The sequence below is a fragment of the Chrysemys picta genome, chromosome 12 (genome assembly GCF_011386835.1).
Source record: "Chrysemys picta bellii isolate R12L10 chromosome 12, ASM1138683v2, whole genome shotgun sequence".
Taxonomy (NCBI): Eukaryota; Metazoa; Chordata; order Testudines; family Emydidae; genus Chrysemys; species Chrysemys picta.
Genome location: NC_088802.1, coordinates 17,713,510 through 17,731,847, shown reverse-complemented (window position 1 = coordinate 17,731,847; position 18,338 = coordinate 17,713,510). Strand labels below are relative to the sequence as shown.

General features: G+C 52.8%; 1 protein-coding gene across 17 annotated transcripts in view; it reads left to right on the top strand.

Annotated features, from left to right (window-relative positions):
- The window catches only part of LOC101935336 (zinc finger protein 850), a 140,009-nt gene extending 121,671 nt beyond the window's left edge, over positions 1-18,338 (top strand). For 8 of the 17 annotated variants that reach the window (XM_065564742.1, XM_065564739.1, XM_065564737.1 and 5 more), the window contains 2 exons: positions 12,850-12,963; positions 13,318-18,338. In XM_065564742.1, the coding sequence (XP_065420814.1) occupies positions 12,850-12,963; positions 13,318-15,695 (2,492 nt within the window). In that variant the 3' untranslated portion in view covers positions 15,696-18,338. Of the gene's footprint in view, positions 1-2,294; positions 2,472-11,091; positions 11,180-11,696; positions 11,824-12,849; positions 12,964-13,317 lie in introns of those variants that run through there. The other 9 variants (XM_065564729.1, XM_065564728.1, XM_065564767.1 and 6 more) reach the window with 4 other exon arrangements.

The following is an 18,338-nucleotide window of genomic DNA, read 5'->3' as shown; positions in this document are numbered from 1 at the left end:
TCCCACTCCCATCCCTGTTATCCCTTAGTTGTCCCCTGAATTCAGTTGGGTCCCAGTGGTTCCTCCTGCAAGACTGGGGGAGGCACCCGCTCGCCTCCTGGAATTTCCAGTAAGACCAGCCCAAGCCGCCTGCCCAGGACATCCAGAGGAGGAACACAGTGGAAAGGGGCAGGGTGCAGGCAGGACCACCAGAGCCCGGGCCTCCCCTGGCCTATTATACCTTCTGCCCATGCCCAGACCAGAGCTTCAGGGGAGGCTTTTTTTTTAGCTTCTCTCACTAACATAGCTTGCTGCCACAGCCTCCTGGGCTGTGATGGGGGGGGGGGGCGCAAAGCTACTGCCCCCTCCCTTGGGGCTGCCAGCAGGGGTTCAGCCCTGCCTCTTTCTGGAGCCTCAAAGGCTGGAGGAGCAGGCAGCTGCTGTGAGTTCCCATCTTGTCGGGGGCGGTGGGGCTCGGGCTTCTGGCTTCAGCCTTGGGGTGGCAGGCAGCAGGCTCCAGCCATGGGACTTTGGGCTCCTGCCCTGGGCTCAGCCCTCCCCCACTGGCTCAACCCTCCCCCTCACCACCACCCTCATCGCCGCTGGCCCCCTCTGCCCCCATACCCACTTCCCCTCCTGGGCTTAATTTGTCCCCCGGTTTGCTGGGTCTGTGTAAGTCTGCTGTGAAAAGTGATAGTTGGATGTTTGTTAATCACTTTTCACTGCCTCCCAGCTTGCTAGCAAGTCTGCTGCTGTGAAACGTGCTATTAACAAACGTACAAACATCACTTTTCACAGAAGCCGACTTACTAGCTAGCAAATCTTTAACATAAAATGCAACCAAAAAAGCAAAAGAAACAACAATTAAAAATGACCAGAATATGCAAAGCACCTTATTTGTGTTTCTATTCTGTGTAGGTCCAGTAAGGAATACTTACTGAAGAAGTAACTGTACATTATTTTTATTATGGAGTCTGCAAAAAAAACCCAACAAACCCAACATTAATAAATTACCAGGATATGGGCATCGATATGTGCATGTTTGTTTGTTTTTCCTAAAGTTAATTAAGTATTTTAGGAAAAATTCTCAGAGTGGCCACCAGTGGGAATCCCTGCCCTAGAGAGCTTACAGTGGGGCAGCTGCATCAGTAGCTATAACCTAAGAGTGGTGTCTAATATCTTGATCTGTTTCTGGCCTAGCAAAATGAGGCCCTGCCCTTAACTCGGTGGCATTGGTCTGTTTCGATGGCTGCATCTGACCAATTCCCACATTGCAGGGGATTGTCTGGGCACCCATCAGGAGAAGGGGGATGATTTTGGTGACAATTGGAAAATGGGGGGGGGGGTAGGGGACTATCCTGAGTGGGCAGAGCAACAGGAACTTTCCTGCTGACATCCAGGTGCCAAAGGGAGGGCTGCAGTCAGTGCCCACACGGGGGAGCCAGCTGGGAGGGGGCAGAGGGGAGCCTGGGAGGGGGGCAGACATGAAGGGGTTTTAAATAGAGCCCAGGGATGGGTTCATCTAGACCAGGGGTGGCCAAGCTGTGGCTCCGGAGCCACATGCGGCTCTTCAGAAGTTAATATGTGGCTCCTTCTATAGGCACCAACTCTGGGGCTGGAGCTACCGGCGCCAACTGTCCAATGTACTGCGGGGAGTTCACTGCTCAACCCCTGGCTCTGCCACAGGCCCTGCCCCCACTCCACCCCTTCCTGCCCCTTCCCCTGAGCCTGCCATGCCCTTGCTCGTTCCCCCCCACCCCCAAGTCTCCTGCACACCACGAAACAGCTGATCACAAGGTGTGGGGAGGGATGTGTCTGCCGGTGGGTGGGAGGTGCTGGGAGTTTGGGCGGGAGCTGATGGGAGGGGGTTGCTCATGTATTACTGTGATTCTGGCAATGTACATTGGTAAATTCTGGCTCCTTCTCAGGTTCAGGTTGGCCACCCCTGGTCTAGACTAAGAAGTAACCGGAAGAACCCAGTGCCACAACTCTGGCAGCTCCATGACCCGAGCTAGGGAAGCAGAGCTGGTAGCTCCAGCCCAGGGCTGGTAGCCAGTGAGTGTGGTGTGGAGACAAGAGACCAGCTCTGACCACCTGCTCCCTGTGCCAGTCTGTTACCAGAGCGGATCACACACAGAGTGTCCCCGGCTGCCCTCGCCCCTGGATTCTCTGGAACAGCCGGAGTCTCCCTAGAAACCCCCCTTTTCCCTCCGCCCCGGATCTGCACGTCTCCTTTCTGTCCCCCCATTGATCCTGTGGTTTCTAGGCAGGATGCCTGTATAGGGCTGGGAGAAGCTGCCCGTGCCCAGGGTCGGTGGGGCCCCAGGAGGCAGGGTCTGGGGCGGGGGGCTGCAGCGCGATGGGTTTATCGCTAGGACCCAGGAGCAGCCGGGAGGCGGCTCTGGGGGGAGCGATCGCTGCGGTCAGTCCCGGCAGCCGGAAGTGATTCGCAGCCGCGGCGGTGACTCTGGCTTCCCTCGCTGGGAGGGAAGGTAAGAGAGACCCGAACCCCCGGGAGCGGCGCCCCCCCCCCGTCACCCCCGGGCTGCAGGGGGAGGTTTGGCCCCAGGCTGCTCCCAGCAGAGCTGGCTGCGATTCCCGCCCTGGGCCCGGGAAAGCTGCCGCCAGCTCCCGGTGTGTGCGGGGGGGGGGAGCCAGCCCGGGCCGTGCTGGGGCAGACACACGTGGGGGTGCAGAGGGGGCTGAAGAGGGGGTTGAGGGGGGAACAGGGGTGTGTGAGGCCGGGGGCAGGGGGTGGTGATTGCACTGAAGGGAGGTTGGGGCGATGCAGGGTGATCAGGGGGCAGAGGGGGAATTATGGGGCTGAGGGAAGGAGGCTGGAATAGAGGGAAGATGTAAGGGGGGGGTCACTGCGAAGTAAAGGGGGGGATATGGGGAGGGGAGGCTGTGAGGAGACTGGCCGGGGAAGGGAGAGCCCGGGGGCAGGGATAAGGGGGAGGGGAGGAGAGATACAAGGCAGCTCCCCCGCCCATTGGGGTAAGGGAGGGTGAGGGGGCTGCCCTGCCCAGCGGGGATTTGTTCCCCTACAAATGGTCAGACCAGCAGTGGGGGACAGAGGCGTAGCAAGCGCCCTCCGTACCCTCTGACTGGAGGGGGCCCCGCAAGGAAGGGGGCCCCCAAAAGTGGCAAAAAAAATGTAAGGTATAACTAGGTAAGTGACATTTATTGACGCTATTGCACAATCCATGTCGGTTTTACTGACAAAACCGTGAAGTTATTATGATACATCATAATGCTATTGGCTACATCAGTTGTCTGTCGGTCAGTTTCGAATTTTAGTTGGACCTATTCAAAGAATGTGTATTTGCGATCATAATGGCGGTCGGCGGATAATTGTTAGTAATTTAGTTGTTTAATTTTTTATCGTTTGAAACGATTCGTTTCCAACGCAGAAGCGTCTTTTTGATGTCTAAGAGAATGTATAAGAGCGGAGTTAGTAAACGAAAGGCAGCAAAAGATGCCGAGAAGGAACTTGAGAAATTTCCAAAGTTGTCAACGTATTTTGCGCTGCAATCCAACGTACAGGTACAGGCACATGAAACGGACAGCGCTAGCAGCGACTAATCGTATCCAGAAGTGTCCAGAAGTGCTTCAAGTGAGGTCGGAGGTGAAGCCAGTTGTTCTACCAAACAAACTGTGACAGATATTCCAGCTGCTGCCGGGAAAGAAGTATCTGAATCACTGACTGATGATCCAGGAGATTGGCCGTCTATAATATCGGACAGGCAAGTGTGTGACATTGTTGCACGTGGGCAGAATGAAAGTTAAAAATTTCCATTTAACGAGGAAAGACAGAGGTTCACAAGTACTCATTTCTATCGAACCATGGCAAATGGCGAGAAAATAAGACGTTCATGGTTAATGTACTCAGTTCAGAAAGATGCCATTTTTTGTTTTTGTTGTAAATTATTTGGCACTGGCGACATACAGCTACGTCGTGGAATATCTGCTTGGAAAGCAATGTCAAAAAGACTTCAGCAGCATGAAACAGGCAAAGGTCATCAAGACTGTATGGTGAAATGGTTTGACCTTCGGTCAAGCATAGTAAACCGTACATCTATTGACCAACTCGAATTGCAGGCTTTTCTGAAAGAAAGAGATTTCTGGAGAAATGTTGTCAAACGCATGGTTGATGTCGTTAATTTCTTGTCCGAAAGAAACTTGGCATTTCGAGGAAGTAATGAAAAGCTCGGCGATCCTTCGAATGGCAACTTTTTGGGACTGTTTGAATTGCTTGTAAAGTATGATACTGTCCTTAGCGAACTTTTACAGAGGATTAAGAAGGCAGAGACACATGTCCAGTACCTCAGTCCACAGATCCAAAACGAGCTGATTCAACTTGTTGCCAGTAACATTCAAGAGGCCAACATATCGCAGCTTAAAAAAGCAAAATATTATTCAGTAATTTTGGACTGTACTCCCGACGTGTCACATGAAGAACAGATGTCTGTGGTGTTACGCTTTGTTGAATGCAACGGTGAAGATGGTGTCAATATTCGTGAAGCATTTGTTGGTTTTCTTAATGTTCATGATACAGCTGGCGAGGGCTTATTGGAAGCGTTTCTTGAAAAGGCAAACAACTTAGGAATAGTTTCAGAGTAGCAGCCGTGTTAGTCTGTATCCGCAAAAAGAAGAACAGGAGGACTTGTGGCACCTTAGAGACTAACAAATTTATTAGAGCATAAGCTTTCGTGGACTACAGCCCACTTCTTCGGATGCATATAGAATGGAACATAATATTGAGGAGATATATATACACACAGACAGAGAGCATAAACAGGTGGGAGTTGTCTTACCACCTCTGAGAGGCCAATTAATTAAGAGAAAACAAACTTTTGAAGGAATAGACATTGTTGACATGAGAGGCCAAGCTTATGATAACGGCGCAAATATGAGAGGGAAGAATAAAGGAGTTCAAGCCCGCATGCTAGAAATAAATGACCTTGCCTTGTATGTACCATGTGGAGCTCACACTTGGAATCTTGTGATCTCAGACGTGGCAAGGTCATCGAAATATGCCGTTGACTTTTTCGGTCTGATTAACAGAATATACGTTATCTTTTCTTCTTCATCTTCACGTTGGGATATTCTTCAAGAACATATGCCAATATCTGTTAAAGGATTATCGGACACTCGTTGGGAGTCGAGAATTGATGCTGTGAAGCCATTGCGTTATCACCTTGAAGAATTGTGCACGGCTTTATCATCTTTGCGAGAATATGCGCTCGAAAAGAAAGATGGCAATACAGCAACAGAAGCCGGTGCGCTTTTAGACCATGTTATTATGTGGCCTTTTGTTCCGACTGTGTACACGTGGTACGATATACTATTTCACGTCAATAAAACCAGCAAAGTAATTCAGTCACCAGATGTGTCAATTGACGTACTGCAGGCAGAAGTCGGTGCTACAAAGAAGTTTTTGGAAGACTATCGAAATAAAGGATATATCTCTGTGGTCACAAATGCACGTGAAATAGCAGAGCATATGGGTATTGAACAGGTGTTTCCAGAAACCAGGGTGCGACGTAAGAAGAGAATGTTTGATTACGAATGTGCTGATGATTCGAGTCATCGTGCTGCCGAAGAAAAATTCAAATTGCAGTTCTTTCTTGTTCTCACTGATCAGGCCATATCTTCTGTTTCGTCGCGATTTGACCAACTTGTGGAGTGGTATAAGTTGTTTGGATTTCTGTACAACGCTAACAGCCTGAAGCAGTGTCACAGAGAAAAGGAACTGGAGAATCACAGCAAAAATTTTGAAAGAAAAAGGGGAGACATTGATGCCAACGAACTCATAATGGAATTGAATCGTTTTATGTCATCGAGAAAGAGAGAGGACTTGTCACGGCAAACAATTTTTTAACGTACATATACAAGAACAGCCTTCAGGAGATATATCCGAATCTTTGTATTTGCATCAGAATTCTTCTGACCACACCAGTTACTGTCGCTGGTGCTGAAATGAGCTTCAGCAGAATGAAACTGATCAAGAATATCCTGCGCTCAACCATGACAGATGACAGGCTTTCTGCGCTTGCAGTTATCTCAATCGAAAGCAAGATTGCCAGATCTCTGGACTATGATGCATTGATTAACCAATTTGTGGAGGGGGATGGGCAGGGTCACCGTCTGTCCCAAATTGGCAGGGCTCGGGCTAAATGACCCCAGGATTCCCGGTGCCGGGGCTCTGCGCCTGCCCGAGGCTCAGGGGCAGCGCCAGCCTGTTCCCCAGGGGCGGGATTGAGGTGGGCCTTAGCCCCCCTTCGCCACGAAGCCCAGCCCCTCGGTGGTCTCTTCTCCCCCCGCCCCTCAAAGCCCTTCCCCCTGGCCAGCCGCAAGCTAGATCCCGGCCATAATAAGAGCCTCCCAGTCTGCAGTGGGGAGACCCAGACTCGCCACCTGCCCTGGGGAGCAGCAGATGGGGTGGGGGGTGCTATGGGCACTACGGTTCCCAGCTTGTCCCGCCCCTGTCCCGCACCTTTCATTGAGGCCCCGCCCCTCTCGCTCCATCCTCCTCCCTCCTTTGTTCACTCTCCCCCACCCTCTCCCCAGCTCATTTTCACTGCAAGGCCCAAACAGGCGCCAGGAGAAGGCCAGGAGCTGCAACAGTGTGAATGTGGGAGATGCACACACTTGCCTACACAGAGACTCTTTTTCCACACACTTTCTCGGGACCCTACGGAGGAGGTGGCGCAGGAGTCCCACAGGGCCCCGAGATAGGCAGTCTCGTGTCAGGGCCGGCCTTAGGGAAAACGGCCCCCTGGGCGAACTTGCGTTTTGGTGCCCCTGGCCCCCATGGGCATGGAGCATCGTCACCCCAATTACCTCCCCACCCTCCCTTCACCCCGAACCCCTACATTGTTCCCCATTCACCCCAACTCCTACTCCCCTCCTGTGCCCCTAAACTCTGCCTCCCCTTCTGGCACCCACATGGGGAAACTGACCTGGATGCAGAGATGGAGCAGCTGACATTGCTGCTCGCTCCCCCACTAGACTGCTGCTCCCCTGCCCCGGGCCCCCCTAGGGGGCTGTGAGGGGGGGAGCGAGGTTGGGGCTCCCTGCAGCCAGGTCATGTTCCCTGCCTGGGCTGCGTAAGGAGAGGGCAGGAGAGCAGCAGCTCCTGATGCTGACCTCGTAGCACTGTCTCTTTAAGAACAGGTTTCAGAGTAGCAGCCGTGTTAGTCTGTATCCACAAAAAGAACAGGAGAACTTGTGGCACCTTTGAGACGAACAAATTTACACTATGATAGCGCGTCTCAATTGATTGGCCTCTTACTTGGTCTGGTTACTTCCGCCTTTTCATGTTCTCTGTATGTATAAATATCTTCTTGCTGTATGATCCAGTCTATGCATCTCTTTAAGAAAGTACTCAGAGTTGGTCAGGCACCTGAAGGCTTGTTCAGACACAAACAGCTGGACCCAGAGAGGCAGAAGCACACACAGATTCCCCCTGTCCCGTCACCCCAGCTTAGTGGAAATCGGGTGCATGAGAGCGGGACACCCCGACATCAGCCTCCTCCCACCCCGCACAGCAGAGAGGAGGTGGCTCCCAGTCCGAGTGGCTGGGGTCTCCGGGGAGGAAGGAGGCGGGGGACAGGAGCAGTGCTGGCTGCACACTGCAGTAGAGCAGGGGGAAGGAGGGGCACCCCTGCTCCTGAGAAGTCACCTCCAACTGCCCCTTGCAGCTCAGGTCCTTTCCCCCGACTCCCACCCACCCACAAGGCCGGCCCTGGTCTCATTCTCCTCCCCTCCCCGTCAGCAGCCCCATTCCCAGCACTCGGAGACGAGGATCTATACCTCGAACTCCTGGGTGCCGGCGATGGGGCGACAGACCGCGGGGTCGCTGCAGGGGCACGTGCCGTAGCTGGAGCCCAGCCACAGGAGGAGCGCGAGGAGAAGAGGGAGGGCAGCAGCGGGAGAGGCGCGCGCCGTGACCCCTCAACGTCCGCCTGCTGAGCAATCGCGAGTGGGGCTTGTTCGTCCCCTGCCCTGACCCGGCCAGCCTCTGCGCCTGCAGGCGGGAGATGGGGGCAGTGCGCAGAACCCCCTGGCCATCCCTAAGCCTAGGAGCTGGACATGCCGGCTGCTTCCCCAGATCCGCGTGGCGTGGAGCCTAGCTGGAAGCCTGCCAGCCCTGCTGCGCAGCGGCGCCAACAGGACAGTCTGGTCAGCGGTGCTGACTGCAGCCTCCAGGATCCCTTTTTGACCGGGTGTTCCAGTCCAAAATCAGACACCTGGTCACTCTAATTGGCACTCCAGCCCCCTGCCAGGTGGAGGGTCCAGGGCTCTCTGCAGTGGCCCGGGCTCCCTGTGCAGGTGTTATCACGGCCCAGCTTCCGGTCTGGCCAGGGGGCAGGACCTCAGAGGGAAGAGGCAGAGCAGGGGGTGTGGCCTTGGGAAGAGGAGGGGCGGGGATCCTGCATGTGTCCCACTTTTGCCTTTAGAAAAGGTGGTCACTCAGAGATGGGGCGGGCAGGAGATTTACCCCAAAGGGCTGAGAATTTACCAGGCAAATGTCCACCCAGAATCCCCCCCCCCATACACACACACACACACCCTGCTCCCAATTTCATATTTATGTTTAAAGACAATCTCCTTATTTGGGGGGATCTGACTCCTGGGATGACAGCACTGAACAGGGGCTGGTCTGATTTCTGCGCAGGATTCGGTGTCCAACCAGAGTCACTGCGAGCCGCAAGGAGTGGAACTGGGGTTTGGTTCGGGTACAGTGGCAGTCGGTGTGTTCGGTTCTGGTTCAGCTACCAGGCAGTGCCCCAGAAGGGGGGAGGGAGTTGGGAGTGAGCCCTGTGGCTTGCTTCAGTGGGGAACTGAATTTGGGGCATGGGGCCTGCCTCAGGTGGGGCAATTGGAGGGAGAAGCCGCCCTAAGGGGTGAGGGCAGGTGAGAGGAGGCCTGTCTAAGTGGAAGAAGAATTGAGCAGCCTTTTTCCTTGGCCTTGAGGAGTTAATGTTAACTTCTGGGACAGGGAGCCTCCACTTCTCTCCCCCTCCCTCACTCCCTCCCTCCTCCTGTGGGCTGTCCCCTTCTCTTCTCCTACTGGGACAGGCCGTTCCAGTAGCGATCACATGCCTGGGGGTTGTTTTGTTGTCTTGTTTTATAATGAGTGAGATCAGAGTAGGTTTTATTTTATTTTGTCAAATATTGAGCTGAAAAATTGCTGAAACTTCATTTCAACAGGTAGCCATTTTTTTCCAAGTTCAATTCAGATTCAGGTTCACTGAGGAAGAGGAAAAATGATGGTTTAAGTCTGGTTCCAGTTCAGTTAAGCATATCGGTTCAAGCTGGTTCTCTGGTTCTGTTCCGGTGTGAGTCCAGATGGGCAAATGCTGCTGAACTGTCCTCATAACGGAGGCTGGGGGGCTGGTTACTGCTAAGGCAGAGGAGGCTGGTGTCTGTCTCTGTCTGCTCATGATTAAGGCTGCGAGGTCATGGAAGCTAGAAGCTTAGGGAGGGAGATGTTGGATAGGGAGCCTGCGAGCCCAGCCACCCCGCCCCACAGCACTAGCAGGGTCCTGGGCTGCTCCCACCCGAGCACCCACAGCGACCCTTAGACTGCCCCCTGCGGAGCCCCCCCCCGGGCTGCTAACTCCCAGCACCTGCAGTGCCCCCCCCCAGGCCACCCACCTCATAGACTCATAGACTTTAAGGTCAGAAGGGACCATTAAGATCATCTGGTCTGACCTCCCGCATGATGCAGGCCACAAAGCCGTCCCAGCCCTTTCCCTTGACTCTGCTGTTGAAGTCCCCAAATCCTGTGGTTTAGAGACTTCAGCTAGCAGAGAATCCTCCTGCTAGCGATCCCCGCCCCATGCTGCGGAGGAAGGCGAAAAACCTCCAGGGCCTCTGCCAATCTACCCTGGAGGAAAATTCCTTCCCGACCCCAAATATGGCGATCAGTAGAACCCCGAGCATGTAGGCAAGATTCTCCAGCCTCACCCTCATTGGCCACGTACTCCCCAGCACTCATGCCCCGACACCCCCCCGACCCCCGGCCACGAGCGCCCACAGCACTCGTAAGAATTAGTCAGGGGTATAGTACAAGTCGTGGACAGATCATGGGCCGTGAAGTTTTGTTTACAGCCTGTGACCTGTCTATCAGTTTTACTAAAAATATCCGTGACTCTATTGGGTTGATGCTGCCTCCTGCATTTTGATCTGGGTCCCAGACTGAGCAGCTGCTGCTCCCCCAGCGGGGTCTTTGCCAAGGAGAGACCTTCATTAACCCCCCTCTGTGTTCAACTGCGGGGGGTGAGAGACGGGGGACGGGACAAACAGATAGCTTTCTCTGGTGGATAGAACCAGCCCCTGGGGCAGCCCCAGGCTCTGCCAACAGCAACCCCTGAGCCGCAGCCTGCAGGTGAGGGGAGAGACTCGGGGGAAAGGGCTGGGGCCAGGCAGGAAAGTGACTCTGCCCAAGGGGCCCCTTTCAGGCACCTGCTGGTGAGTTTGTACCAGAGGGGGAGGGGCTCCCCCGTGCCTGCAGGTCCCCGAAGTGCTGCCCTCAGTGACACAGCCAGGCTCAGACTGGAGAGCCAACGCCCATGGGAACGGGACAGGCACCAGTTCTCCCAGGCAGAGGGGGGAGGGACGGAGACAGGAAGGGGAATGGTGAGACCGAAAGGAGCAGCAGGAGCAGTAAGTGAGGAGGGAGGTTCCCAGCTCCCAGCCCTGCCCGGATCCATTCCCTGCATCCCCCTGGGCCAACAGACTCTCCTGGGAACAAGGGGAGGAGCTGACAGAGGAAAAGCCAGATCCTGCCTCTGCCTAGCCCCCAGCAGCTGCCCTCGGGGCCAATGTCAGGGGAAATCCCCCAAAGTGGCTCCTATGATTCTGCTCTTTTCTAGCATTTTTCTCAGAGACTTTGTCCCTGGGGGGGTTTAAAAGTGTCTCAGGGGTTCAGTGCTGGTGGGAGGGGCCGGGTCTGTGTTGTAATAAAGTGACTGAGGGTTTTCCCAGCATGGCAGAGTCCAGAGAGTCTGTCTGCAGGGAGAGAGCCTGGGGGGAATCGGGGTGTGAAATGGACTCAAGCCCCTTCTGAAACCTTCCCCATCGCCCCTCTCGCCCTGACAGGCTGTGGAATTACGTCCACATTTCACTCCAGATCCTCCCGTCTTCCAGGGAACAGGGAAGGGAACTGGCTGTGATGGAGCCAGCTCAGGTAGGTGATTTTCAGGGAGCTGCAGGGGGAGTTGCTGTGGAAGGGGAGGGGCAGGACAAACCTGCTGGGACACATTCAACTTGGAGCCTGATTTTCTGAACAGGCCCATTGGCGTGTGCCAGAGGAGGGAACATTTCCCCCATTTCTGAACCAGGAAACACCCCCCTGGGCAGGGCTGGGAAAACTGACCAGACTCCCAGTGCTGGAGCCTGACCCCACAGGTCAGAGGCTGCTGTGAAATACAAAGGGAAGTTGTTGGGATTCCTGTCCCTGTCCCAGAGCTCTGCTTCCTGAATCAGCCTGTGGCTGGCAGGTGTGTGGGAAATGAGAAGACCCTGCCCTGCTCCGTGTGCTGGGGGGGACAAGGAGTTCTCACCTTCTCCCCACCCCTTGAAGCCTCCTGGCTGATCTGAGCAGGGTGCTTGTGGGATTCTGCTTCTCTGGGCCTCCTCCCCCATGACTAGTGGGATTGTGGCTGGGGCAACAGGTGGTGAGTGGGGGACTCTTGTTGTTTCAGATGCCGGTGACCTTCGAGGAGGTGGCTGTGTATTTCACCGAGGGACAGGGGGCTCTGCTGGACCCCGGTCAGAGAGCTCTCTACAGGGACGTCATGCAGGAGAACCATGAGGCAGTGACCTCGCTGGGTAAGGGATTCCTGGGCCCTCAGCTATTGGAAGCCGTGGGGTCTGCGTGTCTGAATCTGGTCAGGTTCTTCCCTGGTCAGTCAGATTGGAGGAGGAGGGTCGCATAGTCCACAGCTCTGGTGTGCATAGGCACCGACTCCGTGGGTGCTCCCGGGCTGGAGCACCCATGGGGAAAAATTAGTGGGTGCTCTGCACCCTACGGCAGCGAAGCTCCCCTGCGCTACCTCCTCCTCTCCCCCAAGCACACTGCATCCCCACTCCTCCGCCTATCTCACAACGTTTCTCGCCCAGCCACCGCCAAACAGCTGTTTGCATGCTCTGGGAGGGCAGGGAGGAGCGGGAACATGGCGCGCTCAGGGTAGGAGGTGGGGAAGAGGCGGGACCAGGGCGGGGATTTGGGGAAGGATTTAGAATAGGGGCAGGGAGGGGGCAGAGTTGGGGCAGGGACTTTGGGGATGGGGTTGAAATGGGGGCTGGGAAGTGGCGGGGCCTCATGGAAGAGGTGGAGTGGGGTGCGGGGCCAGAGGCAGAGGCAGGGTCGAGCACCCACAGAAAAGAGGGGAAGTCGGCGTCTATGCCAGTGTGTGAGAGACTTGCATCTCCATACCCCATTCGATGGAACAGGAGAGTCAGAAACCTAATGGACAGGCTAATTCATCCCCATCTCTCCAGCTGTCCAGGGGTCAGAAGCAGGGTATTGCCCTGTCTGTATTATTTCTCCTTCACTCACCGTTCCCCTTGCTCCATCCGTGGGGAGGGCTCTAGGTTCTGCAGGCTTGGAAATAGGCAGGAGTTTAACACCTGAGCTGTGTGTGTGTCAGCAAGTCCCCCAGAGCGCATCTACCTGAGACCTCCTAGTGAGGGGGTAAAAAGAACCCCCACCCCCAGATCCCTGCTGCTCCCAAGGGGTCTGAGTTACCACAGTCCCATGTAGGGTCAGGTTAATCTCAGGGAATGTTCCTTGTGACAAATACTCTACCAATGCTCCATGCGCCCTGAGCTTGCCTGATTTCACTCCCTGAGCAGGATTTTCCGTTCCCAAGCCCGACCTGATCGCCCGGCTGGAGCGAGGGGAAGAGCCGTGGGTCCCGGATCTCCAGGCCTCAGAGGAAAGTGCGAGCCCGAGAGGCACCTGCACAGGTGAGGAGTCAGTGAAACTAAGACGGAAACATCTGGCGAGTGAAGGAAAAAGCTGGGACTCTGAAATGTGCTGTGAGCGAGAGCCCCCAGTTCTGCCCCATCTCACCCAGGTCAGGGCTGCAGTCAGCAGGTGTCGTATCAGTCACGGCTTCCCACCCATCCTGTTAACTGTCGGGAATTTCCTCCCCGACTTTACTTCCCTGGGAGCGTTTGGGTGGGATGTAGAGGCAGAATCCAGTGTCTCCATCTCCCCAACAGTCACTGTATTGTGTTTTCCCTCTTTGCTATTCCCCTTTTGGTCCTTTCCCCCCGGCACAGGCAGTGACTCCTGTCTGGATTCTCTCTCTCTCCCAGCAGGCGATAGGACAGTGAATGAGACCAAGGAGGAGAATCAGCAGCAGGAAGGTCCTGAGGAAGTGGAATCGCAGGAGAGGTTTTTCAGAAAAGCTGAAGGGAATTTTTCCCAGTGCTTGGAACAGGGAAATGCCTGGGGAGATCGACACAGATCAGAGATGCAGCTGGGAAACTATCCTGGGAAGAAACTGGATAAATCCACTGAATGTGGCAGAGGATGTAAGGATCCCAAGGAAACCACAGTCCAGCAGACAAGTCACAATGAAGAGAAACCCTACAAATGCCTTGACTGTGGGAAAAGATTCAGTGTCAGTGCAAACCTTCTTACACATTGGAGAACCCACACAGGAGAGAAGTCCTATGAATGCTTGGACTGTGGGAAAAGCTTCCGTGAGAAGTCAAACTTTATTACACACCAGAGACTGCACACAGGAGAGAAACCCTTTAAATGCCTTGAGTGTGGGAAAAGATTTAATGTGAGGTCACAGCTTATGTCACATAACAGAATCCACACAGGAAAGAAGCCCTATAAATGCTTGGACTGTGGGAAAAGTTTTAGGCAGTGGTCACAGCTTATGTCACATCACAGAACCCACACAGGAGAGAAGTCCTATAAATGCTTGGACTGTGGGAAAAGCTTCAGTAGGAAGCTATGTCTTATTGTACACCAGAGAGTACACACAGGAGAGAGACTCTTTAAATGCCTTGAGTGTGGGAAAAGCTTCATTGACAGAATAAAACTTACTAGTCATCAGAGAATCCACACAGGAGAGAGACCCCATAAATGCTTTGACTGTGGGAAAAGCTTCATACAGAAGTCAAGGCTTACTGTACACCAGAGAGTGCACACGGGAGAGAGACCCTTTATATGCTGTGAGTGTGGGAAAAGTTTTATTCGGAGCGCAGAGCTTATTAAACATCAGATCACCCACACAGGAGAGAGACCCTTTATATGCCGTGAGTGTGGGAAAAGTTTTAATCATAACTCAGCACTTATTGCACATCAGCGATCCCACACAGGAGAGAGACCCTATGGATGCCTTGAGTGTGGGAAAGGTTTTATTGAGAACTCAGCGCTTACGAGACATAGGAGAATCCACACAGGAGAAAGACCCTATAAATGCCACGAGTGTGGGAAAAGTTTCAGTGTGCAATCAACCCTTAATACACATCAGAAAACCCACACAGGAGAGAGACCCCATAAATGCTTCGACTGTGGGAAAAGCTTCATTCAGAAGTCAAAGCTTAGTGAACACCAGAGAGAACATACAGGAGAGAGACCATATCAATGCCTTGACTGTGGGAAAACTTTCATTAAGCGCTCAGACCTTATTAAACATCAGAGGATCCACACAAGCGACAAATCCTATAAATGCCTCGACTGCGGGAAAAGTTTCACTGACAGAATAAAACTTACGAGTCATCAGAGAATCCATACAGGAGAGAGGCTCCATAAATGCTTGGACTGTGGGAAAAGCTTCATACACATGTCCAGGCTTATTGTACACCAGAGAGTGCACACGGGAGAGAAACCCTTTAAATGCCGTGAGTGTGGGAAAAGTTTTAGTCAGAGTGCAACGCTTATTACACATCAGCGAACCCACACAGGAGAGAGACCCTATGGATGCCTTGAGTGTGGGAAAAGTTTTATCGCAAGTTCAGCCCTTACTAACCATAGGAGATTCCACACGGGAGAAAGACCCTATAAATGCCACGAGTGTGGGAAAACTTTCAGATACCGCTCAAACCTTACTAAACATGGGAGAATCCACATCGGGGAGATGCATTATGAATGCCTTGAGTGTGGGAAACATTTTGTTGACAGAACAAAACTTACTGTTCATCAGAGAATCCACACAGGAGAGAGACCCCATAAATGCTTAGACTGTGGGAAAAGCTTCCTTCAGAAGTCAAAACTTATTCTACACCAGAGAGTGCACACAGGAGAGAGACCGTATAAGTGCTTGGAGTGTGGGAAAAGCTTCATTGAGAAGTCACAACTTATTCTACACCAGAGACTGCACACAGGAGAAAGACCCTTTCAATGCTGTAAATGTGGGAAAAGTTTTATTCGGAGCACAGCGCTTATTACACATCAAAGAACCCACACAGGAGAGAGACCCTATAAATGCCTTGAATGTGGCAAAAGTTTTAGTCAGAGCTCAAATCTTTTTGCACATAAGAGAACTCACACAGGAGAAAGACCCTATAAATGCTTGGACTGTGGGAAAACTTTCAGTCAGCGCCCACACCTTACTAAACACGGGAGAATCCACACAGGAGAGAGACCTTATAAATGCCTTGACTGTGGGAAAAGCTTCAGTAAGACCTCAGAGCTGACCAAACATCAGAGAATGCACAAGGATGAGAGACCCTAGGAATAGCTTCTCTGCAGGAAAAGATTCAATTTGACTTCACGCTTCAGTGACCCACACAACAGAGACCTTGAATGTGGGGGAAGCTTCATTTGGTGCTCCCAGAGTATCAGTTATTCACAAATCCACACAGGGAAGAAACCTCTGAGATGTTCTCAGTGTGGAAAATGCTCCAAGGGGAGCAAACACCATGTTGGACATCAGAGACTCCTCCACACAGGAGGGAAATTCTCTCAGGGGCCTGACTGGGGCCGGCCATGGTGACAAACCCATTTCCTCGTTCCCACACACATCAGGGGCGTTTGGCTCCCAAGGCCCCAACTGCCCATCGCTCGGGTGAGGATCCAACAGCAGCCGAGCATCAGCTCATCAGTGACCCTGTGGCTCTGCCTGGTCTCAGCAAACCCCAGGCAGAGGAGGAGAAGCCCCCATCAGCCCCTCCCCCCTGCTGCAGCCCTGGCTGCTGAGCTGATGGGCCATAGGTGGGGGAAGGGAGAGAGAGAAACTCCTCCAGCTGCTCCCTCTGCCTGGCTGAACATCCCCCCTCTCCTTTCCCCTCCCAGCTGGGATCACCCTGCCATGGAGATGAGGAGTATCGAGTGTTTGGGGCTCATGGGATAAGAGGCGAGGGAGAGCACTGGGTAGAGAGGTACTGCCTCTCATCACTCTCCCCATCTGCCCCTTCTCCCTGCCCCCTTTACATTCAGACAGCACCATTAGCAGAGACTGATACCCACGGGGCCTTTTGTTGGAAGTCTGGATTTCCCACCTCTGCTACAGCAGCATCAGCCTCTGAGAGGGAAGCAGCGTTGCCTAGTGGATAGCTCTGTTCCCAATGCTGCCAACACCTTGCGGGGTGACCCGAGACAAATCTGTGCCTTCCAGAGAGAGACTAAATGGGGAATGAGGGATAGCTCAGTGCTTTGAGTATTAGCCTGCTAAACCTAAGGTTGTGAGTTCAATTCTTAAGGGGGCCATTTGGGGATTTAGGGGGAAGGATAGCTCAGTGCTTTGAGGGGGCCATTTAGGGAACTGGGGTAAAAATCTGTCTGGGGATTGGTCCTGCTTTGAGTAGGGGGTTGGACTAGATGACCTCCTGAGGTCCCTTCCAACACTGATATTCTATGTTCAGCCTCCAAGAGTCTGTCTAGGGCAGGAAAAGTGGTTGGGATTAGCTAGTGCATCTCCTTTGTTCCTCCTCCCCTTTTTCTAGTCTAGACTGACCCTGAGCAGTTTATTCCAATCCCCCATTAGCAAAGTGATTGTTAGAGTCACTAAGTCCCCCCTTTGCAGTGAGATTGTCTCATTCCCAGACATCCTCACATTGCTCCAGGTTATGCTAAAAAGCATGTAATTTTTTGTGCTGTTTCTCCCTTTTACACCAGCATTCAATAGAGTTTAAAAGAGCTGGAGCAGGGATAGTAAAATAATGTGGTGTTTTAACTTCTGTGTTATTTGAGATGGACAGGGTGAGTCCGGGGGATTCCCTCCTGCCCCTGTCAACCTCACACATCTTCTCTCACAGAGCAGCCTCTGCCCAAACCGTGGAGAGTTTATCCTTTTCCCTTTCTACCCCTCCACCTTCATCTGTGTCATTTACCGCAGTGTCCCAGACTCTATCTATTGGTAAAGTGGCATCTGGAGTTTTTCCAGCCAAATCCAGATCATTTGTAGACAGAAAGTTTTTGGTTGTTTGTCTTTTTTTCCTCTTTCTTTTATGACGATGATGCTAAAACTTTGGTCAATAACCAGCCAAAGAATGCGGCGGTGCTGAGGAGAGCATCTTTAGCCTGTTCAGCAGGAAATGGGCAAATTTGTTCCCCAGATTTTGAGTTTTAGGATTCTCTGACATTTCACTTCATGAACGGGAAAGTGGTTTGTAGCCCACCCTGGAGTGTGGGTTTTTCTCTTTTTGGTGAAGGCTGTTCTGTCGTGTATTTTGATATTAAATGAGTTTTAAAGGATATAGTTCAGATTTCTTGGGGACTTCAAAAGACAAACGATAATTTGTCAAAATAGTCCTTACTGATTTTCTTTTCACATCAGATTTGCTTCTTCTTTGAACAATGAAAATGACCAGTGTCTGTCAGCAAAACAATGAGGGCGAGTGCTGGATACGCACTCCAGGAGTCAGGGACTGAAATGGGGAAGGAAGTGACTGCCTGATCCCTGCAGAGATGTAAGATACAGTCAGGAGGGGGAGAGGGTGGGTGGGTGGGTGACTAGGGCCTTGAAAGGGCACTGTTTGCTCTTGCGAGCCAGAGAGCTGAGTCTGAGAACTATGAACTCACTGCACATGTCCCAGAGAGAGAGAAAATGTCCTACGAGTGCTGGGTGAAGTCGTCGTTGAATGCTAAAGGGCTACCAATGATGCCCCAAGAGGACTGATGTGGAGAGGGGTCGGCGACTCCCCATTGTTGAGAGGAGGAGGCCGGGCAAATGCCTCTCTCATGGATTGTTAGCGTTTTTCTACCAACTTTCACTTGTTCCTCTTTCCCTGGAGCGCCTGTGTGGCTGGAGCAGCAGTGTGCCGAGCTGGTGCTGAAATGCACCGTGCCGAGCTGGGCATTGGATTGGAGGAGGGGGTTGGGATTTAGCTTTTATTTCTTGCTTTGAAAAGAATAAAGTAGAATTTAGTTTCTCAAA